We start from the raw sequence: 27,894 nt of genomic DNA on the forward strand, positions 1-27,894 counted from the left end.
AAACAGTTTCAGTTGCCCTTCCAACCCAGTTGTCACGCCAAGACTGTCAAGGTGGAAATGATGGAGCAGCAGGTGTGAGAGGCCTGAGGAATCCAGCACTGGGTGTTGCTGGGATGGACAGGCAGACTGACAGAAGGGATCCCAGCAGAGATGAAAGGAGAGGAATATGAGGGTGCTGACCAAAGTTGATGCACAGGCCAGGGCTCCAAGGCACAGCCTGACCCTGGGAGAATCTCAGGTGATGAGCCTGACATGCAGAAACAGATCAGGAGGGTGGGGCAGGGCTTTCTTCCCAGAGAGATTTCACCTTTTCTTTCAAAGCACTGATAATGGCTGTTCAGAGGCCAGCTGAGGAAGGACATGAGGTTGCATTCTGCAGTGAACACTAAAGACAACTGTGTCTTGGCTGGGGCATGACTCCAACTGCCTGCTGGGCTCTTTTAAAAAACTGCTCCATCAAACAATGCTGCCCAGACTTTAGTTCTCATTCCGAAAGATACTTTAACTTTTTGCCCATTTTAAATTACAATTACAAGATGTTTTAAACTCAACTACTGTACATTTCTAGGCTTTTACACTTTAAGACAGAACTTTTCATTTATACCAAATTCACATTTTTATCACCTTTGACTAATTTTGTTTTAATGAGAATTTGAGATCAGCTGTGCCACCGCCCCCGACCTTCACCTCCAGATTAGTCAAAAGCATCACATATTAAACAAGGTGAAGAGGATGGGTAAAGTCTCCCCACACCTGAAGCCAGATGATTCCCCCCCAATGACCAGCACAACAGAATGCTGAAACCAGACACCGACCTCAGCACTCCTGACAGAGACAAGGTGCAATGGTCTTAAATCTGGCCAAAGACTAGGGAATTTACCAATTAAAAATACAAATGGATGGAGCAGTTCCTTGGCTGTCTAGTGGTTAGGATTCATCATTTTCTCTGCTGCTGCACAGGTTCAATCCCTGGTCTGGGAACTAAATTCCCACATCAAACCACTGCATGCTGTGGCCAAAAAAAAAAAAAAAAGCAAAATAGATGAATCAACTCTGTATTACCTGAAGTTCCCATTCCTCCTGGCTCCCAACACTCTGGGAAAAAGGGAATCTATGGCAAATCATTCTAGGGTTGAATTGATACATTGTAAGTAAGAGATCAAAAAAAAAAATCTATAAAGGGCTTCCAATCTGATCAACCCAACACCATTACTGTACAAAAAAAGTTTTATTAGTTATCACCCCAGCTGCACCTCTGTTCATGCTCCAGGTCACACCTGTCTCTCATATCCAGCCCAGGTTCATAGGCAAGTTACCAGATTAGCAAATAGGAAAATTGTTCTGCAAAATAGCAATTGTCAGCTTAAGGCATTACTAACATTGCAGAAGGAAGCAAGGTTACTAGGGAAGTTTGGAAAACCCAGATTGGTGATTTCTGGGATAGCAAACCCTTTCTAAAAGGGCCGTTGGGAGATGACACTCTTGCTCTGGGTGACCCATCCATAATGTCACAAAAAAAAAAAAAACCCATTGTCTATTCCTTGAGCTTCAGATTTAGAAATTAGTTCTATAAAAAGCACTCTGTCTAGAAGCCAACATGTCCATGGGCCTCTAAAGAGTGCTCACTTGTCCTCCCTGGCTGGAGCAGGGGAGGGTTGAGATATATGGAAGGTTGGTCAGGCTCGGTTTTTAAAAATAAAGTCACTACTAGAAATAGAGAGCAAAGGGCAGAGACCCCTGCTGCAATCACATGCTGAATCATTGTCCTCCCAGAGAGCAGGCTCCTACGGGTTCCTTCAGTCCATGGAAGTGCTCAGAGCAGGGCAGGCCAGTGTGGCCACGGAGCTGCTGCCTGCCTCACTGCATGCCGAACCACTGCTCCTGGTCAGCCCACTGGGCCGCCTCACTGTCGCTGCCCTCCAGGTCCCCTTCTTCCCCACTCCCTTCCATGTCGTCCACATCCTCCTCCTGAGTGGCATCCGTGGGACTCTCCTCCTTCTCCATCTTCTGCATCCCCTCTAGAGACTTCTGGTCATTGGGGTCCAAACTAGGGGACAACAAAACAAAGGAGAGGCCTGAATCTCTGCCTTGCTTCTTGCTGGCTGATGCGTCATCTCCCTGGCACGGCAGTGAAATGACCACTAACTCTAGCAGTTAGAGAAACTGCTAATGCCTGGCCTCTCCAAACAACTCTGGTTCCATTTGCAGGATTGAGGGAGTCCACCACTAGAAGTGAAAAAAAGTGTCTTGTCCCAAGTTTCAGAATTCCCAATTTTAGTTCTCTCCATGTATTTCTTAAACCTTTTCATACACTTACTACCCCTAGCACTCTGCCAGAGGAAGATACTAGATTAACACAAATGAAAAAGTAGCAAACCACCATTAACAGAAAAAGTTAAGTGTAATTTCTTAAGAGTATTTGAAGATACAAGGTTACAAAAAATACTTATTTTTTTCTGTGCATAAAATTGTTCCATGTTCTTATGCTATAATTAAACGTATCAGCATCCCAGTAGTCAACCGACCATCCTCGTGCTTACCACGGGACAGGTTTGTCAACTCCTAGGTTAGACCCCAGGACCCATAGTTACCCCGACCTGGGCACTTGACTTTAGCAGCCAAGAGTCTTTGTGCATGCCAAAGCCCCAAAAGTCCAGAGGTTCCAGCATATTTATTTACTTGGCTCCTAAGAAATCTGTTTTGTTTTTTTTTTTTTTTTTTGAGGGCCACACCTGTGGCATGCGGAGGTTCCCAGGCTAGGGGTCGTATCAGAGCTGTGGCTGCTGGCCTATATATACCACAGCCACAGCAACTTAGGATCCTAGCCATGTCTGCAATATACACCGGATCCTTAACCCACTGAGTGATCCCGCATCCTCATGGATACTAGTCAGGTTCTTAACCCATGAGCCACAATGGGAACTCCTGTCCTCTTGGCCTTTGTGACCATCCACCAAGGCCACATGGTGTCCAATCTCTAGCAAATCCCACCTCTAATTAAAGTCTGGTATTTTATTTTCACATGTGCTTCTGGGCTTCCAAAAGGCAGGTGAAACCCATGTGGGAATCCTGCTCCTACTTAGTGTAGCTTGATTTGTAATATCCCTCTTCTCTGAAACCTTCTATACAGCTCTCATCCACACCCAGGGCTCCCCATCCTCTGTACTCCCACCTTGCCTTCTAAAGACTGCTATGAAAGCACTTTTAGCACATGGCATCAATCCGTCTGTGGAGACTGAAAGGTCCCGGAATCACAGCATCCCCAGTGGTTACTGAGATGCCAGTCTCATGAGTGGTGCTCAACTGCTGAACACGTAAATGAATGTGATTACAGTCGATTAAAGACAGGCCTCCACCATAACTTTATAGACACACAGACAACCCTCAAAGAAATCACTTCTGTATTAAGCAGTAAGAATACCACTATTTATTTAGTATTTACTATGTACCAGGCACAGTGCTTGCTAAGAGCTTTACATGGAATAATCATTTAATCCTTATTTAATACCTAATAAGGTAGATATAGACAAGGAAATTTGTTAGTAACTTGTCCAAGATAACAGATGGTAAAGGTAGTATTCTTCAGAGCTTAAGTTCTTAACTACTATAGTAGGTAGAAACATGGGAAAGTACTCACAATACTTTGATTTGAAAAAGCAGAATATAAAATATATACTACATATAACCCTATAAAAATATGTATATGCATTGGCAAGGCCAGGAAGATGATCTACACAAATGAAAACAGATGTTATAGTGGTGTGGCTGGTTATGAGTGAAATAGTTCTTTAATGTTGTTAGTATACCTTAAGAAAAAATTTTCAGAAGTCATAAATTCACAAACAACTCTTCTACCATACTATTATTACTCTGTTTTCAACTGTGGATACAAAGTGTATTTGCAGAACTCCTGTTACATTGTTCCCTGCCTCCTCTACCCCTCATCAACCTTCCCCCCGGGGAGGCTAAGTGCCTACCTTAGTGCTATACTATACTGGTCCATTGCTTCCTGATACTCATTGACAGCTACAAGGAAATCTCCTAGGATCCGATGCAGGACACAGTCACTCTGATTAGCTAGTGCATTCCTCAACAAAGCAATTCCATCTTCGTATTTCTGTTCTCTGCCTGAAAAGAAAAAGACCCTTATTTTCCTACTTACACAATGTTTCGAAATATATTCCCATTGCAAGTCATATATGTAAAACCACAACAGGAGTTCCCATTGTGGCTCAGTGGTTAACCAATCTGACTAGGAACCATGAGGTTGCGGGTTCGATCCCTGGCCTCGCTCAGTGGGTTAAGGATCTGGTGTTGCCGCTGTGATGTAGGTCACAGATGCAGCTCGGATCCCATGTTGCTGTGGCTCTGGCATAGGCCCCTGGCTACAGCTCCGATTAGCCCCCTAGCCTGGGAACCTCCATATGCCGCAGGAGTGGCTCAAGAAAAGGCAAAAAGACAAAAAGACAAAAACAAAACAAAACCCCACCACAACAATAATGAAATTCTGACATCAGATTTTGACAGATCTGACATCCCTATTTATAGATGTCAAGAGAACAGTAGTGTGGCAGGGAGTGAGAATGAGCACATTTGAATACCTAATCCATTAGGAAATGTGCAGTTTGAGTTCTGATTTATTTATTTATTTAGTCAGTCTTTTTAGGGCTGTACCCACAGTATATAGAAGTTCCCACGCTAGGGGCTGAACAGGAGCTGTAGCTGCCAGCCTACACCACAGCCACAGCAAAGAGGGATCTGAGCTGCATCTGTGACCTACACCACAGCTCACGGCAACACCTGATCGTTAACAATACCGGATCCTTAACCCACTGATCAAGGCTGGGGACTGAAGCCAAGGCCTCATGGATATTACGTTCATTACGACTGTGCTGTGACAGGAACTCCAGAGTTCTGATTTTTAAAAATTTATCCTTAAGAAAGTTCAAAGAAAGAGTCAAAATGTATTTTATTAGCCAAACTAGCCCAAACTCAGTTCATCATAAATCAGGACTTAGAAAACCAAGGCTAAAAGGGAAATTATAAGGGAACCAAAATAGGTCAAAATAGTTCAAACTGGCTATGACCAGTTATATTTGGCCCAAATTAGTTGAGGACAAAGTGAGGTGAACAGGTACTAGCCAAAGTATAGCTGGTTTGACCCACTCCACAAAAGTCAGTCCCTGCCAATTCAAGGTCTAAGCTAAATATAAACCAATGCACAGGGGCCCAGACCTACTGCAAAAGCAGTACCTGTTTGATCATCTGTAACCAGCTGGGACTAGGGAATCCCAACTGAAATCAGGTTTTACACAATTAATGAGTTACAGGGACGTAAACAAGATACACTTACTAAGTAGTTCTGCTTTTTTCACCACAGCCTTAATGTAATCCGGTCTTTGGGTCAGGGCTTTATCTAATAAAGTTTTGGCTTTCTCCTGTGTCACTGGGTCTTCAAGACAAACGGTGGCTAAAAGGGTAAGGGTCTGTGCATTTGCTCCTAGAGTTTTGTAAACATTGTTAGCCATTACCATTGCTTCTCGAATACTGTTGGAGGCTAAGTAACATTCGATGAGACCTGAAAAAATATAACAGAAATTTCAACCACATTACCATTCCAAGACACGATTCCACCCTGACAGCCTTTCAAATTGCAAACCTTCATAGTTTCAAACAAAAAGTAGGCCAGGAGAAATCTCTAATGGTGAGATTAGACCAGAGGGTATGCTGATAGAATAGCTAAGAAGTGCTCTTCCCCAGAGGACTTGATGGATGTGGAAAAAGCCTGCCGTGTAAAGGCACCTTAAGTTAGCGAAGGAAACAAACATGCATAAATAAACCAAAGCATGTTGGCAGCCCAGCTGAATGTCAGAGTAATAAATGTGACACTACTCATTAATTGAAACTGTGTAAGAAGAGGTTTCTAACAAAACCCAAGGTTTTGCTGCTTCCTAACAAGCTGTTAATTTCCAGGTGAGCTCAGTCACTTTTAGCCCTATATTTAAGGGGGAGGGCTCCTTAAGTACCCAGGGAGCAACCTACAGAGAAAGGAAGACTTTTTGTGTTTCACTGGAAACATAAAAGTTATCTCAAAAGGCATTTGCTGAGAGCTTCCTTAAACTAGATGGAAAGGGCTTAATTAGACGGACCAAAATACACCAAGATCGGCAGCTCCTGCCTCTTTCCATAACCAAAGCAAGATGCTCCAAGGGGACAGACACTTCAAGTAGAGGTCAACTCTCAACTCTTCATGCCAAGAAATGAAGAACAGAGGAAATACTTTCTGGGACAAAGTACTCACAGAAAAACAGCTTAAACTCCAAACTCACACAGTGGCAGATTTTTTTTTTCTGGTCTGTTTTTTAAGGGCCACACCTGCAGCATATGGAGGTTCCTAGGCTAGGGGTCTAATGGGAGCTACAGCTGCCAGCCTACACCACAGCAACGCAGGATCCAAGCCGTGTCTGCGACCCACACCAGAGCTCACAGCAACGCTGGATCCTTAACCCACTGAGCGAGGCCAGGGATCGAACCCACAACCTCATCGGATTAGTTTCCACTGCACCACGATGGGAACTCCTCCCCGGCAGATTTTCTCTGCATATTCCTCCACCCTAGCGGCATTTATAATGTTTGTGCACATTCTATCACACACTACAGTTACTTAACAAGAAATTACCTAACTCTTAAGGGCAACATGTTGGATTCGGAATATGGCTGTTTGCAACTTCTTACTGAATAGCTTTCCTTTCCAGCTAAAGCCACACTGGAAGTTCAAAGGGAAATGTTAAAACCATACTTCACTAATCCAGAGCTCCCACCAGTAAAGGAAGCTCTGCTGGAGGCTGCAAGAAGCACCAGAGGACATAACCAAATCTCCCTGATCCAAATCTCCAAACTGTAGCAAGAGTGAAAGCCTCACTGGCCAACGCCGGTACAACTTTAACCATCCTGTGTCCAATTAACAGGAGTTAATTAGCTGCATTCCCAGGCTCTTGTGAAATAAGCACGTAGCAGATAGGAGTTAGTGTGATAAAAGCAGCTGGAAGGTTACGGAAGCTACAGTTTCGGAATTAAGAATTTAATCTGGAGTTCCCGTCGTGGTGCAGTGGTTAACGAATCCGACTAGGAACCATGAGGTTGCGGGTTCAGTCCCTGCCCTTGCTCAGTGGGTTAAGGATCTGGCGTTGCTGTGAGCTGTGGTGTAGGTTGCAGATGCGGCTCGGATCCCGCGTTGCTGTGGCTCTGGCGTAGGCCGGTGGCTACAGCTCCGATTCAACCCCTAGCCTGGGAACCTCCATATGCCGCGGGAGCGGCCCAAGAAATAGCAACAACAACAACAAAAGACAAAAAAAAAAAAAAGAATTTAATCTGAAACCAAAAGCTTGGTTTGCTGCAGTTTCTTTCTTCCTTTATTTGGCTGCACTCGTGGCATACAGAAGTTCCCCGGCCAGGGATCAAACCTGTGCCACAGCAGCAACCTGATCCATAGCAGTGACAACTATGGATCCTTAATTCACTGCACCACAAGGGAACTCTGCTGTAATTTCTTTAGGAACAAACCCACAAAAGGTCACAGTTCTCTGGTTATCTAAGCCAATTTTTTTTTACTCCAACTTCCACATTTCTCAAACTTGAACTCATCTTCCTGTTAAGAGCAAACCCTTCCTAGATTGCTATATTTTTCAATTCTTACAAAAATACACTTTGGAAGAATTGCATCTTTTGGGATCTATTTTAACGTCTGTGACTGAAGCTGGCACAGCTTTGAACTCCTAGGGTCAGTTGACATGAACTTAAAATAGTACATAACAAAACAAAGTTTGACTCTGATCATGCCCACCCTGAAGGTCACATTGAATTGACCAGTTCCTACAACCAACACTGTCATATGTATATGAAATTACCCTCTAAGTTATTTGTTTCTGACCCAAGGTAAGGAAACTATAAAAAAAAGAATCTAAAGATATAACCAAACAATCTAGCACAGCGCCAGCACAGAGAGAGGCACATCAATAAGTGGGCCACATTTAAGAAACAAAATAGAACAAAAAAACCCCCATCCCAACTACACCCTCACCAAAAATCAGAAACAAAGAATGAGAAAAATGGTTTCTGAAACTACGGAACAAAAAGTACAGTTAAAGAGTCCTGAATGAATTTATAATGCCTAATGCAATGGCTCCCAAATGGCTCTGCACATTTGTATTACCCCAAACCCAAATATTGTGACAAACAGTAATGGAGGATTTTTAAAAGTTCCCCCCAGACAACAGACTCCAATGTACAGGGAAGTTTGGGAAATGCAGCCCAACAAAAACTTTCCACCTGAGTGCTGTCACCACACTTACAGATTCCTATTTTTTTTTAATCTATATTTTTTTATCTTACCTTCATAACAATCTAAGCGACAAGGTGCAAGACGTATAGCCTCCCGAAAGTGGATTATTGCTTCTTGGACTCTGCCCATATTTCTAAGTGCTGCTCCCTTAAGTAGCAAAGCCTGAACACTATTACTATTCAGCTGAATCGCCTTGGCTCCTAAATAGAGGGCTCGGGAATAGCGCTTGCTATAGAAGCTATGACACCTGGAGGGGAAAAAAAAAAAAAAAAGTTATGAGAGAAGACCATAAAGAAACTTCATCCAAAAGTAAAAGCAAAGGAAAATCAAAGAGAAGGCCTTACTACAAACCACTTACAACTTTAGCCTAAGATATCAGTGAAAAAATCGAACAACAACAAAAAAATCTACTAAATATTTACTTTTAAGAGAGAAATCTTCTTTGGGGGGAGGAGGGGTGGTCTTTCTTTGTAGGGTTGGACCCACAGCATATGGAAGTTCCCAGGCTAGCGGTCAAATTGGAGCTGTAGCTGCCGACTTACACCACAGCCCCAGCAACACCAGATCTTAGCAATGTCTGCAATCTATGCCACAGCTCACAGCAACGCCAGACCCTTAACCCACTGAGTGAGGCCAGGTATCAAACCCACATCCTTATGGATACTAGCCAAGTTTGTTACCACTGAGCCACAACATGAACTCCAAGGGAGAAATCTTGATATGGAAGGGAAAAATTACAAAAAAGAATCTGTTGCTCTGGGTATGTTATGACGATATGACATCAGAGAATGAGAGATGAGAAATATTCAGAGAATCTGTAAAGCCAGGTCAATTTCAAAGCAGCACAGCTCCTGGTCTGCTCACTGACACCTTCCCATGAGCAGGTCCAGTGTTGAGCATAATGCATTCTCAGTTAACACCTATCCCATAAAGCAAGGGTATTATCCTCATTTTCCAAATGAGAAAATAGATCCAGAGAGGTAAATAATACACCCCAAGTCACAGACAGACCATGACTTGAAGCCAAGCCTAATTAACCCTTAAACCAGTGCCTTCAGAGTTCCCACAGTGGCAAAGTGGGTTAAGAATCAAATTGCAGGGAGTTCCCGTCAAGGCTCAGTGGTTAACGAACCCGACTAGTATCCATGAGGATTCAGGTTCGATCCCTGGCTTCGATCAGTGGGTTAGGATCTGGCATTGACATGAGCTGTGGTGTAGGTCGCAGATGTGGCTTGGATCCCGAGCTGCTGTGGCTATAGTGCAGGCTCACAGCTACAGCTCTGATTTGACCCCTAGCCTGGGAACCTCCAAATGCCACAGGCGCGGCCCTCAAAAGACCAAAAACAAAAAAAAACAAAAAAAACTGGACTGCAGTGACTCAAGTTGTTATGCAGCTGTGGCATAGGTTCCTAGAGCAGGAACTTCCATATGCTGTGGGTAGGGCCATAAAAAACAAAAAACAAAAAAAAGCCCCAATGCTTTCAACCTATATTCTGTTTAGGAGGGATCGCAATTTCCTAAAGAATTTGAAAAAACTGGGGAGAAAAGGGAATGCATAAACATACCCAGAGACCACCCAAGGTTCTGCATGTTGATCAGAAATATTGAAAAGGCGGCAGCCAAGGTTCTCCACATCTTCCAGCCGCCCTTCTCGTGCCAGGAGGTAGCCATATACATCCATTCCTACAGAGAAAGAGGCTCTTGAAACAAAGCAGCAACCATCATCAGAGCCCACACTGAGGCCCTAGCTCCTGCAGGGTCTGAGCCTTCTCCACCATCATAATCTCCTCCCACCAGCACTCCCTGTTTCCTACAGAATGACTATTAAAAAAAGACAAAACACATACAAAAGTGTAAAAAATAAAAAAGCAGCAAAGGAGTAAAAGGACTTACCTCACAATCTGAAAGCCTGTTATTTTCAGGAACTATTTATTTGTCCCTACATCCTGTGGCATGATAATACAACTACCCTAACTCATAACCAGTAAAGGCCCAAAAAAGGCATCAAAGTAAGTTCTCTCTTCTAAGAGGCATAGGCAGTCAGGAGTACACACTTACTATATTCGTCTCAAAAAAAGCACGTAGCTTTTTCTGGAAATCTAGTTCCTTTAAGATCATCCTTCCTGCCCTTCCCCCACCTCTCCCTTTATTCTCACTCACATTCTATAAAAAGGACCCTAAGCTCGCTGTTACCCACCTCTGATCATCATCCTTTACTATTCCTTCAGATTCCCATGTAACCACCTCTTAAACCAAGATTATTGCAACATTCCCTGCTGGTCCCTGGACTCAGGTCTGAGCTTCCAACTCCACTTTGTCAACTATGGCCAGATTAGTATTTTTATTTTATTTTTCATCTTTTTAGGGCCACTCCTGAGGTATATGGAAGTTCCCAGGCCAGGGATTGAACTGGAGCTGTAGCCAGCAGCCTACACCACAGCTCTTGGCAATGCCAGATCCTTAACACAACCGAGCATGGCCAGGGGTCAAACCCGCATCCTCATGGATACTAGTAGGGTTTGTTAACTGCTGAGCCACGACAGGAACTCCCCAGACTAGCATTTCTAAAGCACCATTTTCATCAAGGGCACAGGCAGTTTGGAAAAGAAACGTTAAGACTGGGCAGGAGGGGACCTAGGGCAAAAAAATTCATCTTTCTGGATCTGCTTCCTCATCTACATGCTTGTGAAGGTTCCCCTCCCTGCTCTGTCATTTTTGTGGTTTATTGTCACAGTTTTTTTTTGTTTGTTTGTTTTTGATGGCCTTTTTTGGGCCTTTACAAGCCGACTTCAGCCTATCTACCCAACCTTATTTCCCACTACTACTTCTGCATACATACCCCCTTTGCTCACTGCCATTCACCCCAGAGCCATCCTCTGGAAGTCCCCATGGCTTATCCTTTTAGCAAATGTTCTTTTAAATCAATGATTTTTAATTTGATGTTCAGATCTAACTACTTCCTTTATTCATTTTACTGTATCCCTTACTAATATCTGTTCACTTACTCCCTTTTAACTATCTTTAAGGACACAGTAAAGCTAAATTTCCTTAAAAGGATATGATGGTTCTGGGGATGCCATCCAAATTCTCAGTAGGCACATCATAAATTTATAAACCACATGGAGGGGCTCTGATCCCTCCCCCAAGAAAAAAGCCAAATAGTGATCTGTGGCAAGATGACACTTGATTGCAAGCAAAAACAACTGCCCAAAATGGAATTACCCAAGTGTTAGAGACATCTGTCAGGACCCAAAAAAAGGTAAAAAGCTATTCTAATACATTTTACAAAATATTTTTATGAAAAATGGTATCAGAAGATCACACTACATCTTCTACCTATTTTCTGACTTGCACTTCCACCCTGCCCCAGAATTATTTACCTTTTATCAGATAAGGATCCAACATCTGTGCCTGTTCAAACTTGAGGACAGAGTTTTTGTTGTCTCCAGCTCTGAAGTACAGATCTGCTAAGCTTCCCAGGAGGTCCACGTTATCTCTCAATAAGGACTTTTTCTCTAGTGAACTTTAAGATATTAAACATTGAATGTTAAAATCCATTGTGAGGAGTTCCCGTCGTGGCGCAGTGGTTAATGAATCCGACTAGGAACCATGAGGTTGCAGGTTCGATCCCTGCCCTTGCTCAGTAGGTCAAGGTTCCGGCATTGCCGTGAGCTGTGGTGTAGGTTGCAGACACAGATCGGATCCTGCGTTGCTGTGGCTCTGGCGTAGGCTGGCAGCTACAGCTCCAATTCGACCCCTAGCCTGGGAACCTCCATATGCCGCAGGAGCGGCCCAAGAAATGGCAAAAAGACAAAAAGACCAAAAAAAAAAAATCCATTGTGAATCCTCTTAATTGCTGAATCTGGGTGATGGGCATATGGGTACTATTTTGTGTAAGCATGAAATTTTTCATAGTAAAAAACCTTTTGTTTTTAAAGGGGCTCACCCTCAGCATATGGAAGTTCCCAGACTAGGGGTTAAATCAGAGCTTCAGCTGCCGGCCTTCACCACAGCAACACAGGATCCAAGCCACATCTGCAACCTACACCACAGCTCAGGGCAATGCTGCAACCCCAACCCACTAAGCAAGGTCAGGGATTGAACATGCATCCTCATGGATACTAGTCAGATTTGTTTCCGCTGAGCCACGATGGGGACTCTATGAAAAACTTTTAAAACAAACATGTAACTAGATTTTCTTACTCTGAGCTTGTAACTTAAAATGTCATACAAGACAGGACAGTAAATACGCAGAAAGAAGCAGAAATCTCCTTCATTACCTAGACAGAACTTTCTGGTTTCAGTTTTTCAGAGGACAACAAACACTATATGGTGTTAAATGTAATATTATTCAAAGTGACAGCTACTTATCACTCAACAAAATGATTCTGCATAACACAAACCCCACTCTCTCGTTCTTGACTTTACCTGACTAGAAAGAAAATCCCAGGCATGAAGCAACCCAGGTGAGATGCTACAAAAAAATATACTTCTGGGACAACCAAAAAGATGACTTTCCAGGTTCAAGTATGACACACTAAGTCTGTTTTGCAAGGCTTACTACTTTTGCAAGTACAGAGTTAACTCAGTCCAAGTTTACATTTAGGAGGACTTCAGCAGAGACTACTAATATTACATTCGGGACCATTCAGTACATTAAGAGACTAAAAAACCTAGAGACAAATGGCTGTAAAACCAAAAAATAAGCATCTCATTTTTCTATTTTACTAATTTAGATATATCAGACCTCCATACAAGGAAGGGCCCCAAGTATACTGAATTAATTTTGTGGCTCTCACCAGATGGTATTAATCGCTCTTGAGTTGTCACCAGTGTGTACAAAAGCATAGGCTTTGATCCACACAGAGAGCCAATCCAAGTTAGGCACGGTCTGTATCACGTTCATCGTCATCGATGCTACCTCTGCACCTTTTACAGAAAGGGACAGCAAACCTAATCCAACAGAAAGTAGGAGAAAGAAGGTGAGGCGATAGCATCCTTCTTCTACAATGCAAGAAGCAATATGCTACCCTTTCCCCATTCTAAGCAAGATACATATGGCAGAACTACAGTATTTCTTGATCAGTGAAAAGAATACACAGCAACAGTAATCTACTGACTCTTTCTCTGGAGGTGAGGCATGGGCAACTTTTAAAAAATAAGTTATTCTAATTTCAGTCAAGACTAAGAGTAAAGACTCCATGCAAATAGGCAGAAAATGACCTGTACCTAGAATGGCATCAAGGGCTAATGGGCACTGCCTCAGTACTTCCTTATAGCTGGTGACTGAAGGGCGCTCCTGACCAGCCTTCTTGTACAGGTTTGCCAGCATCATGTTTATCTGTAATAAAAACAAGACAGTAAGGTAAGTATATATTTAAAAACAAAACCACACCATCAGTAAGTCCTGACTTTTATTATTAGCTATTTTACTTTTTAACTGGAAAATCTATCCAGAGCCCTGTGGAAATAAAGTCAACCTCATTCTTCAATCAAAGAGGAAATTACTATCTTTGCTTTCCTATGTCCATTTCTAAGAGGAAAGTCAAATTCCTCTCACTTACCCAACCAAAAGGTCCAGTAATATCTGGACCAAACATGCTGCCTCTGGAAACAGAAGTAACATTAATTTGGGAAATATTACAGAATTCTAATTACCTCGATTCTTTCTTGATCTTAAGACAAGATGAGCTACCCTAAAAAGTGCTCATTTACATATTTTATTATTTTTTAAGTTTACATATTCTAAATACAATTACTATCAGGCATAAGAAAGTGAGGAATTTTTTTTTGGTTTTTTTGGCTTTTGCCTTTTCTAGGGCCGCTCCTGCAGCATATGGAGGTTCCCAGGCTAGGGGTCTAATTGGAGCCATAGCCACCAGCCTATGCCAGAGCCACAGCAATGCTGGATCCGAGCCACATCTGCAACCTACACCACAGCTCATGGCAACGGATCCTCAACCCACTGAGCAAGGCCAGGGATCGAACCCGAAACCTCATGGTTCCTAGTCAGATTCGTTAATCACTGCACCACAATGGGAACTCCAGAAAGCGAGGAATTCTTTACATGGCTAGTTAAAAAAGATCAAATGAATTTTCCCTAAAAAAGGAAAGGACAGACACGGAAGTAAAATACTTGGCTTCTCTCCGACAATTAATCTGGCAGCTAGACTCTGGCCTTTCTAATGCTTAAAGCAATCTAACGCATCAAAGTGATGCTACAAAAATCAAACTCTTAACTGACCTCTAGAGGTGACAGTGATCCAGAGATCAGCTACACTATTTAAATCCAGTGAACACATTTTTAGAACAAATTAAATAGGTAACTCAATAAAGCTCTAGTAAAATAACCCTTCCTAAAAGTACAACATGGAAAATTTGAGAAATCCTAAGAGTTCCAAAGAATGTAGATGTTATAGGGAAGGGATAAATGACCTTAATAATAGAAGAGAAAAACACAATATTCCAATTTAAAATAATAGATCTTAAATGCAGGAGTTCCCATCGTGGCGCAGTGGTTAACGAATCCGACTAGGAACCATGAGGTTGCGGGTTCGGTCCCTGGCCTTGCTCAGTGGGTTAAGGATCCAGCGTTGCCGTGAGCTGTGGTGTAGGTTGCAGACACGCCTCGGATCCCGCATTGATGTGGCTCTGGCATAGGCCGGTGGCTACGGCTCCGACTGGACCCCTAGCCTGGGAATCTCCATATGCCGTGGGAGCGGCCCAAGAAATAGCAAAAAGACAAAGAAATAATAATTAAATGCAACACAACATCTGCCAGATCATTAACCTATGGAAGCAATCAATTTTTAGGCACAAAAAAAGCCAATCCCCAATCTTTTCAATTATCTGTAGCTTGTTATGCCAGATATATTTATTCAAAAAAACAAAAAAAAAGACTCCAAAGATGAGGAACATCTGTTCCAATTATGAACTGAAGTATATATAACAATCTAGTATGGCATTAATCCACAGTGATTGGAACAATAAAATAATGAAAATACTAGAAATAAAACTGTTATTCACTTGGCCTCAGATTTTCCATTTTTAAGAAAAGGTACTTAAAGGAAAACTCCAGTATTGGTATCAATATCTAAAAAGAACAAAATTAAAGATCCTTTCTTGACAGCTTGTTATTAATGATGACTGAGAGATCATCTGTCTCAACAAATATTAAAATGCCCTTTAAACTATCTGACACTTTGAAAGAGTTGAGTTTACCAGAATTACCTAGTAAGAAAGTCAATTCTTTTTCAAACAGATCCTTACTTGGAAACATCATCATAAAGCTGCATTCCACCAGTTTTAACCACAAGCAGTCACGACTTTCTAAAAACTGAGTGAGAAATTGTTTGTTGGTATGTTCCTGTTAAAATATTTTCCAAAATATAATAATCTCAGACTGGAATTTTCCTTTAAAATGTGAAGGAATGTGTGGTGGTGTTTACCATACATTAACAGACATTCATTTAGATGTATTTTGACTCACTTCCTTGTCTTTTACACAGACTGAGAAGCCAGTTAACTCCCTAATGAACAAGAAAGAAAAACTGTAAATATTATAGGTTTATGTTTGAGGTACATATCTTCTTTGCTCCTGGCTACAACAGGTCTGTAGAATGAAGGATATGTACTCCTAACAAATGTGGACTCCTCTGGTCCCTCCTAAAACGATGGCTATAAGTACCAAAGCGTTGAATACCACAAAGCTCTGCCTCTTTGCCATTACTCATGTTCAAAAATATCTCCACTACAGTGGGAAAATTAAAAAAAAAAAAAAAAATCTCTCCACACTCCTTCAAGTCATCAAGGAAGAAATTATGGTGCATTTCCAATAAAATAAGGAATAGGGACCATTCAAAATTTTTAATCAAAATGGTATCTTCCAAAAGAAGTCACTCTTCATACAAACAAAAATATTATTCCTGGGGTAAGACTTTCATACCAGAACATAATTTAGTATGTAGTGCCCAATTTATTATGAAACAGGTTACTCTATAACATACATACTAATGTTTTAGTAACAGCCACCAATATCAAATATACTAAGGAAATAGCTTAACTTTTAAAATTCAGGAAATAGGAGTGCCCCATCTTGGTGTAGCAGAAACTAATCTGACTAGGAACCATGAGGTTGCAGGTTCAATCCCTGGCCTCACTCAGTGGGTTAAGGATCTGGTGTTGCCGTGAGCTATGGTGTAGGTCGCAGACGAGGCTCAGATCCCACGTTGTTGTGGCTGTGGCGTAGGCCAGCAACGACAGGTCCGATTAGACCCTTAGCCTGGGAACCTCCATATGCCACAGGTGTGGCCCTAAAAAAACAAAAGACAAAAAATAAAATAAAAAATAAAATTCAGAAAATAAATTCTCAACATGAGGAGACGCTTAAACATGTTCTCATCAAATTTGATGCGTTACCTTTATTTTTAAAAAATTTTGGCTATGCCCTCACCAAGTCCTTAACCACTAGGCCACAAGAAAACTCTTGATTGTTTACTTTCAAAATTCACCAACATCTGGGTGAAAAAACACTAGCTAAACACATGAGGTCCCTACTGCTTATAAGTCCTTTCTTTTAAGGACAGGAAGATGTACATAGACATCATACATACAAAATTCCTATTGTTAAGCAACTCGTTGCACACAGAACAGTTTTTCAATAAAAATGAGGGAGGCAGGTTACATGAGAGTATGTGTTAGAGTATTAAATACTGATGTGAATTCAATCCTAAGAGCAAAGACTTTCATTGCTTTTCTAAACTGGACTTCGAAAAACCTTGTAATCAAAGATGCCCAATATAGGGGTCTCAGCAGTAACAAACCTGACTAGTATCCATGAGGATGTGAGTTTGACACCTGGCCTTGCTCAGTGGGTTAAGGATCCGGCACTGCTGCAACCTGCAGCATAGGTCACAGATGGCATAGGCCAGCAGCCACAGCTCCAATTGGACCTCTAGCCTGGGAACTTCCATACGCCACAGACCTAAAAAGACCAAAAAAAAAAAAAAGAGAGAGAGATGCCCAATATAATACTCCTTACAGAATAGTACTTTAAAGTTTGTTTTGTGTTTTCTTTTTGTCTTTTTGCCTTTTCTAGGGCCACTCCTGTGGCACATGGAGGTTCCCAGACTAGGGGTCCAATCAGAGCTGTAGCCACCAGCCTACGCCAGAGCTACAGCAACAAGGGATCCGAGCCGCATCTGCGACTTACACCACAGCTGATGGCAACGCCAGACCCTTGACCCACTGAGCAAGGCCAGGGATCAAACCCGCAACCTCATGGTTCCTAGTCGGATTCGTTAACCACTGAGCCACGACGGGAACTCCTAGAACAGTACTTTAAGAAAAGTATTCTCACATACATGAACTTAATTTGTACCAGAGAAAGTATCAGTATCTTCATTTTATAAGTAAGGAAAAAAAAGGAAAGCCAGTCTGGTAACTTGCCCAGCTTTTATGCCCTAAACTCAGACAAGATACCAGATCAGTTAAAGGCATTCTATACACTACAATATGTTGCCAAATCAAATACAATACCATCCCTCACACAACAGGATCTTGTAGTCTTAGTTCTAAAAAATAAACAGATTAATACACATTAATCAAATGGGTATAGCTAAAGAATGCACAAAATGAGGTTCTAAGAAAGTATTATTGGTAACTAGAAATACATTGCAAATCATATTTCCTATAATAAGATACACCGAAGAATAAACACTTATAGTATTCTCCAGCTACCATTTCCATCAGCTGAATTTTCACGATCTTGTAAGAAAGTCACTCTTCTATCTCTCTGAACAGGGAGAACAGAGTAACCAAGTGAGAACTAGAAATGAGGATAAAAATGTTCAGATGGACTTATTAATGCACAGAGAAAACATGGAGGAAGAGGGCTGGAAGAACTCCAGAGAAGAGAAAAATGTGTAACAAACTGTTAATTCAACTTACTTTTGGAGTTCTCTGTCTTGAAGGGATCCCATCAAGTATTGCAATGGCATCTTTATCTTGTTTTAGCATTGTATAACATTCAGCCATTTTGTATTTTACTTCAATTTCAGATGGAAGACACTAAGAGGAAATGAAACATTTCTTCAAAATATCACTTCAACAGTATGGCAATTCTTCAAACGTTAAACAGTTACCACAGGACCCAGCAACTCTGCTTCTATGTATATAGCCAAGAGACCAGAAAATATAAGTCCACAAAAAAACCTGCACACTAATGTTCACAGCAGCATTAACTGACAAAAAGTGGAAACAACCCAAATGCCCATTAATTGTTAAAATATGGCCTTTCCATACAATGGAATATTACTTTGCAATAAAAAGGAATAAAGAACTGGTTCTTTATTCTGTGCTGTAACATGGATCAACCTTGAAAATATGCTAAATAAAAGAAACTGGCCACAAAAGGCCACATACTTTAAAATTCCATTCATATGAAGTGTCCAGAATAGATAAATCTACAGAGGCAGAAATGTCAGTGATTCCCAGGGCCTGGGAAGATAATGAGCACAAGGTTTTTAAAGAGTAATAACAAAGTTCTGGAATTAAAACAGTGGTAATGGTTGTACAATTTTGTGAATATACTAAAATTCACTGAATTGTAAATTTTATGTTGTGAACTGCATCTCAATTTTAAAAAAAAACTCCTTGAAGAATATATTTAATTTACAAGACAGGTTTAGCATGGTGCTTGGGGTACTGAATGCTCAAGCATTTAACTACTTCTTCTAAGATTAATCCTGTGTGGATAACACACATGACTTCCAGTGTCAGAAAACAGAGGAGCTCCTGGAGTTCCCGTCGTGGCGCAGTGGTTAACGAATCCGACTAGGAACCATGAGGTTGTGGATTCGATCCCTCACCTCACTCAGTGGGTTAAAGATCTGGCATTGCTGTGAGCTGTGGTGTAGATCGCAGACGCTGCTTGGATCCCAAGGTGCTGAGGCTGTGGCGTGGGCTGGCAGCTACAGCTCCCATTAGGCCCCTAGTCTGGGAACCTCCATATGCCGTGGGCCCAGCCCTAGAAAAGACAAAAAAAAAAAAGAAAAAAAAGAAAACAGAGGAGTTCCTGTCCTGGCTCAGTGAAAACAAATCTTTGACTAGCATACATGGGGACACAAGTTCGATCCCCGGCCTCAATCAGTCGGTTAACGATCTGGCATTGCTATGAGCTGTGCTATAGGTCACTGACGCGGCTAGGATCTGGTGTTGCTGAGGCTGTGGTGTAGGCCAGTGGCTACAGTTCCAATTCGATCCCTAGCCTGGGAACCTCCATATGCCATAGGTGTGGCCCTAAAAAGAACCACGACAGACAAACTGGCAAATGGCTCTTCAATAACAAAAAAGAAGGTTCTACTTAAAGAGAAATAAAACAAGATAAAGATCTAAGGGCTTAAAAAAAGACAAAAACAAACAAACCAAAAAAACCCGAGTTCCTATTGCGGCTCACTGGGTTAAGAACTCAACTAATATCCATGAGGATGCAGGATCCCCGGCCTCACTCAGTGGGTTAAGGATCTGGTATTGCCGCAAGCTGCTGTCTGTAGGTTGCAGCTGAAGCGCCAATTCAACCCTAGCCTGGGAACTTCCACATACCAGATGCAGACCTAAAAAGGGAAAAAAAAAAAAAAACCATTAATTTTTATCTTTTTTAATGTGGAAAAATATAGAACATGACTTATAATTTCACTCTCAGTTCATTCTACTGACATTCCTCTTAAATATAAGTTGCATGTATAATTTTTTTTTTTGTCTTTTGTCTTTTTAGGGCCACACCTGCGGCATATGAAGGTTCCCAGGTTAGGGGTCCAATTGGAGCTGTCGCTGCTGGCCTACACCACAGCCACAGCAACAGGGGATCCGAGCCTCGTCTGTGACCTATAGCACAGCTCACGGCAACACCAGATCCTTAACCCACTGAGTGAGGTCAGGGATCAAACCTGCAACCTTATGGTTCCTAGTCAGATTCTTTTCTGCTGAGCCATGACAGGAACTCCAAGTTGCATGTATAATTTAAAGACAGGTTCAAATAGAAAAGTAAAAATTTCCCTCTCCCTAAAGATTCTGTTTATTTCCTTCATACACACACACAAAATTTTTCATGTCTATTACCCATACAGATTTTAGGCATATACCAGGACGTACCTATAATCTATCCCCTTTAAACAAAAAGAGTATTGGAGTTCCCATCGTGGCTCAGTGGTTAACAAACCCGACTAGCACCCATGAGGATGCGGATTCAATCCCCAGCCTTGTTCAGTGGGCTAAGGATCCGGTGTTGCCGTGAGCTGTGGCATAGGTCACAGATACGGCATGGATCTCAAGTTGCTATGGCTCTACATCTCCAATTTGATCCCTAGCTTGGGAATATCCATATGCCACTGCTGGGGCCCTAAAAAGATTTTAAAAAGAAAAAAAAAAAAAGTGTACTTGCCGTAAAATTATAAAAAACTTTAGATTTTGAGCTGTTTGTATAAAAGGGATGAACAATGCATGACTTGGGTTAGAGCCCAGATAATCCATGTTCAATTCTATTTTTAGATTCACAGTGAATTTTGCTTTTAGTACTTAATGCACGGTTGGACGCATTCTTGCATCTAAGTGGTTTTTCATCATTGTTTCTCCAGTACATTCCTCTTTAAAATTATTATCTTTTTTTTTTTTTTTTTTGGTCTTTTCTAGGGCCACACCCGCGGTATACGGAGGTTCCCAGGCGAGGGGTCCAATCGGAGCTATAGCTGCCAGCCTACACCAGAGCCATAGCAACACGGGATCAGAGCTGTGTCTGCAACCTACACCACAGCTCATGGCAATGCCAGATCCTTAACCTACTGAGTCAGGCTAGGGATCGAACCCACAATCTCATGGTTCCCAGTCGGATTCATTAACCACTGAGCCACAACAGGAACTCCTAAAATTACTTCTTATTTTACATCTTCTACATCTAATTATCAGTCTTTTAAATTCCTTCAGGCTCTCTTGCTTTCAAAACAAAAAAGCAAAAACTCATCTATCTCCAATTACCTGACTTTGAGGAGTAGATGCAGAATTTCCAGTTGAAGGTCTTACTTTCGAAGTTTTGCTTAGGGCTTTCTTCTGCTGTAAAGCCATGGTATATTTACTCACGGCATTCCGATATTCCTTATCATGAAAGAGAGAATCTGCATGATACACCAAAAGCTGATACTTCTGAGATGGGGAGAATAACTCACTAGAAAACAAAGAAAGTATACCCCCTACGTGGGTTATTTTGAAACGTTATAAAGAACACCCTCTTTAGTGTCTACATAAGTTTAATACAAGCCCTGTGTAATGACAGTTTACAGAAAATTCAATATGCCTTTACTGTTAGACCCTAAAAAAAGACGCTAATTGTACTCCATGCTAATATGGTCAACACATGCTGGAAATTGCCTTAAATTATTCTTTTTTTTTCTTATGTTTCCCTTACTCCAAAAGAAATACCTTTAAATCAAATTCAGTAATACAGAGATACACAAAGAGAAATGCAATACAGTTGACCATTAAACGGCCTAGGTTTGAACTACAAATTACCTTCATGTAATTTTTTCAGTAGTTCATCCTTGGTTGAATCTGTGGCACGGAACTGCAGATACGGAGGAAATGCAAATACAGAGGACCACTGGATTTTTGACTGCAGGGCACGTTAGTACCCCTACCTGCCCCCAAGAGTTGTTCAAGAGTAAACTGTACATCTTTTCCTCCCCTTCTTTAACCCAAGCCCTCTTAACTTATAAGTGTGATATGTAGCCATACTCTCATATTAACATCAATTTTTAGGTTAATATAAACAAAGGAAAATAATCATGATTTAACTAATATCACCAAACATTACCAAAGAAGGGTTAAAAAACCTAGAAAAGAGAAACTCACCATTCTGAACACTTTTTAGCTAAGTGCTAAACAAAAAGAGATTTGATGGGAACTGAAAACTTCAAATACTGAAGAAAATGGGAATCCTAAAATACTGAAGTATGGGAAGAGACTAAGATAAGCCAAAATGGAGAATGGGACAGAATAAAAGGATTAACCTTATTTGATTAAAGTTGGTTTGTTTTTACATAAAAAAGTAAACTTTACTAGCATTAGATGTATTTGAACTTCCTTAAGTCTAAGGGGTTTAAGGACAATGTAAAGGAACCAATACATTTCAGAACTTTTTCTTTGACCTTGAATAATATTCCCAAGTGTTAGAACTGGCCACTGTTCTTTTTTTTTTTTGTCTTTTTAGGGCCACACCCATGACATATGGAGGTTCCCAGGGGAACAAATCAGAGCTGTAGCCACTGGCCTATGCCACAGCCACAGCCCCCATCTGAGCAGCATCTGTGACCTACAGCACAACTCCCAGCAACGCCGGATCGTTAACCCACTGAGCAAGGACAGGGATCGAACCTACGTCCTCATGGATGCTAATCAGACTTGTTTCCACTGAGTCAAGACAAGATCTCCCGTGGCCACTGTTCTGAATGGGAAACTTGTATTTTTAACCCCCTCTCCTAGTCAGTGTTTATATGTATTTCTCTGACGGAAAACCTACAGCCACTTAAGATGAAAGGACAGTCAGAGTCAAAGAATTCTACAAATGGTTAATTTCTCAACAAATGACAGACACTCAAAAACGGGTACCATAAATTAGTAGCTGCCAAGGGCGGGGTGATGTGGGAGTAGGGAATGACTACTAATAGATTTGGGGTTTCTTTTTGGGGTAATGCAAATGCTTTAGAATAGAGAATGGTGACAGCTGCACAACTCTTGAATATACTTAAAATCAGAAATGGGAGTTCTCTTATGGCACAGTAGATTAAGGATCTGTCATTGTCAGTACAGAGGCCTGGGTCACTGCTGTGGCATGGGTTTGATCCCTGGCCTGGGAACTTCCACATGCCATAGGCATGGCCAAAACAAACAACAAAAAAAGCCCACAGAAATGTATTCTTTAAATAAAATAGTGAGTCTGATGGCATGTAAATTTTACCTTAATAAAAAATTTTTTTGGAGTTCCCATTGCAGCACAGGGGAAATGAATCCAACTAGTATCCATGTAGGTTCAATCCCTGGCCTTGCTCAGTGGGTTGGGGATCCAGTGTTGCCATGAGCCCATGGTGTAGGTCACAGACACAGCTCAGATCCCGAGTTGCTATGGCTGTGGTGTAGACCAGGAGCTGTAGCTCTGATTTGACCCCTAGCTTGGGAACCTCCACATGCCATGGGTATGGCCCAAAAAGACGAAAAGAAAAAGAGGGGCAGTTCCCCTTGTAGCTCAGAGGAAACAAATCCAACTAGGAACCATGAGGTTGAGGGTTCGATCCCTGGCCTTGATCAGTGGGTTAAGGATCTGACATTGCTCTGAGCTGTGGTGTAGGTCACAGACGTAGCTCGGATCTGGCGTTGCTGCAGCTGTGATGCAGGCCAGCAGCTGTAGCTCCCATTAGACCCCTAGTCTGGGAATGTCCATATGCTGTGGGTGCGGCCCTAAACAGCAAAAAGAAAAGAGGGAGTTCCTTTGTGACACAGTGGGTTAAGGATCTGGCGTTGTGTGTGCAGTGGCTCAGGTTTAATCCCTGGCCCAGGAACTTCTACATGCCACTGGCACCACCAAAAAAAAGATTTGAAAGAAAATAGTTGATTTGATAGAAATACTACAGAAAAAGCATTCAGATATTTATGTATTATAACATACATGCCTACTTATGAATGCATAGGTTATCTCTGAAATGATACATGAAAAAGTGCTAAGTTGTTACCTCTGAAGAAGGAAAATGATGGAGTGAGATTCAAGACTCAAGGTCAGACACTTATCTGCATATCCCTTAATACTGTTTGATTTTTTTTTTTTCCTCTCAGTCTGGAAAACTACAGATGGACCTTGTTTTTAATGGTGTGTGCTGGCAACAAAGAAATTTTCAAATATAAATGAAAACTCTAAAAATTTATATACCTCTTGAAGCTAGGAAGTAAACTGCCAGTTTAACTTAATGGGCTAAGTCTAATCAGAGGATCAAACTCCTTCCAACTATCTTGTAACGTCTTTGAGAACCCAAAACAATGACTAACTGGTGCATAAATTCCCAATGGTAGACACTATGCTTTGACAAATCACCCAGAACTAGGTGAAAGCCTCCAGAATAAACAAAGAAGGCTAACAGAGACCAGTGCTCCACACTGTCTGTACTAAGTTGACAGTGGTAAAATGATGGGTCTCACATAGTGAGGTCCAACAGCACATTAATGAAAATGAAATAGGTAGCAATAGTGGCAACACACTTTTAAGTGGCTCAGACAGCATCTAGAGCAAGGCCAAAGGTAAATGGGTCCATCCTGAGTAGAAGATTATAATGTCATTTAAACGCAGTAGACTGCGGTGGGTCAGAATGGAGACTTCTGAGTCAGGAGAACCAAAATCCAGACATTGTGGCTCCTCCTCTTATTAAATGTGTGAACTTGAACATGGTATTTTACCTTCCTGAGGTTGTATGCCCTTCCTCAGCAAATTCAATGATAAACGTTTGAGTGCTTGCTGCACAAAAGCACTGTGCTCACTTTATTAGATGTTAAAGAGTGACACAAAAGGAGTTCCCTGTTGGCCTAGCTGGTTAAAGGATCCAGTGTTGTCGCAGCTGTGGGTGCATGTTTGATCCCTGGCCTGGGAACTTCCACACGCTGCAGGTGAGGTCAAAAAACAAAACAGGAGTTCCCATTGTGGCTCAGTGGTTAATAAATCCGACTAAGAACCATAAGGTTGCGGGTTCGATCCCTGGCCTCTCTCAGTGGGTTCAGGATCCGGCATTGCTGTGAGCTGTGGTATAGGTTGCAGACACAGCTCAGATCTGGCATTGCTGTGGCTGTGGCGTAGGCCAGTGGCTGAGCTCCGATTAGACCCCTGGTCTGGGAACCTCCATATGCCATGAGTGCAGCCTTAGAAAAAGACAAAAAACAAACAAAACAAAACAAAAAACCAGTAACACAAAAAAGTGATGCAGACTATAGATCTTAAATGTTCTTATCACAGAGTTTCCTCATGGCACAGCACATCAAGGATGCGGTGTTGTCACTGCAGCAGCTAGTGTCACTGCTGTGGTACAGGTTCAATCTTTGTCCCAGTAACCTGACATGCCATGGGCGCTGCCAAAAAAACAGAGTTCTCAACCCAAGAAAAAAATATTCAGAGTTCCCATTGTGGTCCAGCAGGTTAAGAACTTGACTAATGTCCATGAGGATGTGGGTTCTATCCTTGGCCTTGCTCAGTGGGTTATGTATCCTGCGTTGCTGTGGTTGTGGTGTAGGCTGGCAGCTGCAGCTCTGATTCTACCCCTAGCCTGGGAATTTCCCTATGCCACAGGTGCAGCCCTAAAAAAGCAAAATAAGATAAAAATCTGTAACTATGTGCAGTAATAGATACCCTAAACACACAAATATCCAATCATTATGTTCCACATGAGACTAATATGTCAATTACACCTCAGTTTGGGGGGAAAAAAAGACGCAACATGTTAAACAGAGCAAAGGAATAAAATAGTGAGAATAAGGGACAATTCTAATGGCCAGAGAAGAGTTCTCTAAGAGATATATCTGAACTGAAACCTACATGAGGAGGCAGCTCTGAGGTAAGGATTCCAAGCAGAACAGCAAATGCAAAAGTCCTGAGTTGAGAACCAGCTTGGTCTGTTCAAGTAACAGAAAGAATAGACAGGGAAGCTGAAGTACAAAGAGCAGAGTAGGTGAGATAGAGCAGGAGAGCTATATATTTGACCTCCTAGGCCGTGGGAACGAACGTTAATTTAAGCACTTTGGAGAAATTTAAGCAGAGGAACGATATGCACTCAAAGCTGGAAACAGCCCTGTGCTGTACCTGTAATAAAACTCTAAAAATGGCAGCTTTGCAAACAGAAAGAGGCACTGCTTAAAAAGGCGCCACTCCCACTTACCAAGAAAGTCTCCCATTTTCGGGGGCGATTAAGAGAACCTTGCTGATATACCCAAAAGGAAAGATCAATCTCAGATGTGGGACGAAAGTCTAAAACTAGAACTGGGCTTCTTTGAGCCTTGGCGAGCGAAGAAATGTCCTTCGAAAAGGGGTAGGGAAGGGAGGAGTTAGCCCAACGATGTGACAGGCGCAATGCCCAGCGACAGGTGCCTCAGAAAACCTCTGCTCCTAACTTTCGGGGAACGCTCGCCAGGGTCGTCCTCAGAGCCTCCGCCTCCCATATCTAGAAAGCGCCGCTCGCCGAATCCCCCACAGGGGATCCCAGTGCCTGGCCTACCGCTGGGACCTAGTAAACTCAACTAGCGTTCCTAAGTCGGCTCTGCCCAGCGAGACCCTCGCTGACCCCGGAACGTCAGCTGAGGCCCGCAGCCGCTTCTCCCCGCCAGTCTCCGGACCCCTCAGCCCCCGCTCCCAAACTCGCACCGCTTTCTCCTCAACCCCAGGCCGCTCCCCGCCTCAACTCACGGGTTGTTATTACTCATTGTGAGTAACAAGCTGCTAAGGAGCCGCACATTGGAGTGCAGCCCCGCGGCCGCCATGTCTCGCACGTGGTCTATCACATTCATTCCGCCCAGCCAGGCCGCGGGGAGCGGCGGCACCAGCGCTTAAAGCCGGTAGAAGCTCCTTAGAGAAGACTCCAAAATGGCGGCCCCGCCGGGGTCCATCGGATCCAAACGAGGCACCGCCCCCAAGATAATAGGCAGCTACTGAAATGCCTGAAAAAAAGCAAACAAGCAAACCTCAATTCCTTCCCCGCCATGCCTCGTGTGAAGCGGTACAATTTGGTTTTGGGGGTTTTTGTTTTTAGTAAGAGTTACACCAGCCTTCTGAACTGCAGTCTTTATTGAGGGTTTACAGTTGGCGGCAGACAAAAGACACCTCAGAATGTATACATGCTCAATTGAAATGCGTCTGAGAGGAATTTGTGTTTCATAAATTAATAAAAAGTGTTTTAACATCATAAAAGTTACTTGTAGGGGGGGAGGAATTCCTAACAGCTGGAATTAAATATTTCAATCAGGCGCCAGGGGCAGCCCTGGCTGCTTTTTCGGTACCACAGGAGCTCTAGGCAGAAAGTGCCACGCCCCCCCCCCCTCAGGTGTGATGGGCACCTGCAGGCGGCTTTACTTTTTTGATTGAAGTATAATTGATTTATAATTTCCGTTAATTTCTTCTGTACGGCAAAGTGATTCAGTTGTACTTACATACATTCTTTTTCATATTCTTTTCCATTATGGTTTATCACAGGATATTGACTGTAGTTCCCCGTGCTCTGCAGTTCCCTGTGCTTGTTAATCTATCCTACATATAAGAGTTTGCATCTGCTAATCCCAAACCTCCAATACTTCCCTCCCTCACTCCCCTTCCCCTTGGCAACCACAAGTCTGTTGTCTGTGTCTGAGTCTGTTTCATATATATGTTCATTTGTTTTGTATTTTAGATTCCACATGTAAGTGATATCACATGATGTTTGACTTTCTTCTTCTGACTGACTTTTCCTTAATAATCGCTAGGTCCATCATGTTGCTGCAAATGGCAT

General features: G+C 42.2%; 1 protein-coding gene across 6 annotated transcripts; it reads right to left on the reverse strand.

The window, feature by feature from the left end:
* Positions 1–1,209: 1,209 nt before the first annotated feature.
* ANAPC7 (anaphase promoting complex subunit 7) lies at positions 1,210–27,015 on the reverse strand. Of its 6 annotated transcripts, none has more exons than XM_047760747.1 (12): positions 26,820–27,015; positions 21,902–21,953; positions 21,371–21,557; positions 18,290–18,409; positions 13,571–13,682; positions 13,141–13,294; positions 11,722–11,864; positions 9,907–10,024; positions 8,392–8,588; positions 5,354–5,578; positions 3,978–4,128; positions 1,210–2,047 (listed from the first exon to the last, which is right to left on the reverse strand). In XM_047760747.1, the coding sequence occupies exons 3-12, from the start codon at positions 21,455–21,457 to the stop codon at positions 1,858–1,860; spliced, it is 1,497 nt and encodes a 498-aa protein (XP_047616703.1). In that variant the 5' UTR covers positions 21,458–21,557; positions 21,902–21,953; positions 26,820–27,015; the 3' UTR covers positions 1,210–1,857. The 6 variants fall into 6 exon arrangements, with proteins under 6 accessions (XP_047616703.1, XP_047616702.1, XP_047616701.1 ...); XM_047760746.1 differs by lacking the exon at positions 21,902–21,953 and adding an exon at positions 26,296–26,433 and having other exon boundaries at positions 21,371–21,582; XM_047760745.1 differs by lacking the exon at positions 21,902–21,953.
* Positions 27,016–27,894: the final 879 nt, after the last annotated feature.

This window comes from Phacochoerus africanus, chromosome 15 (assembly GCF_016906955.1).
Source record: "Phacochoerus africanus isolate WHEZ1 chromosome 15, ROS_Pafr_v1, whole genome shotgun sequence".
In the NCBI taxonomy this organism is placed as follows: domain Eukaryota; kingdom Metazoa; phylum Chordata; class Mammalia; order Artiodactyla; family Suidae; genus Phacochoerus; species Phacochoerus africanus.

Excerpts from the sequence above, each read along its gene's own strand:
- ANAPC7 (XM_047760745.1), bottom strand. The coding sequence starts at position 26,920 with ATGAATGTGATAGACCACGTGCGAGACATGGCGGCCGCGGGGCTGCAC. Across the intron at positions 13,295-13,570 it reads AGCCCTTGATGCCATTCTAG|GTTTGCTGTCCCTTTCTGTA; the intron begins GTACAGGTCATT and ends CTGTTGGATTAG. Across the intron at positions 10,025-11,721 it reads GGATCCTTATCTGATAAAAG|GAATGGATGTATATGGCTAC; the intron begins GTAAATAATTCT and ends CTTTCTCTGTAG.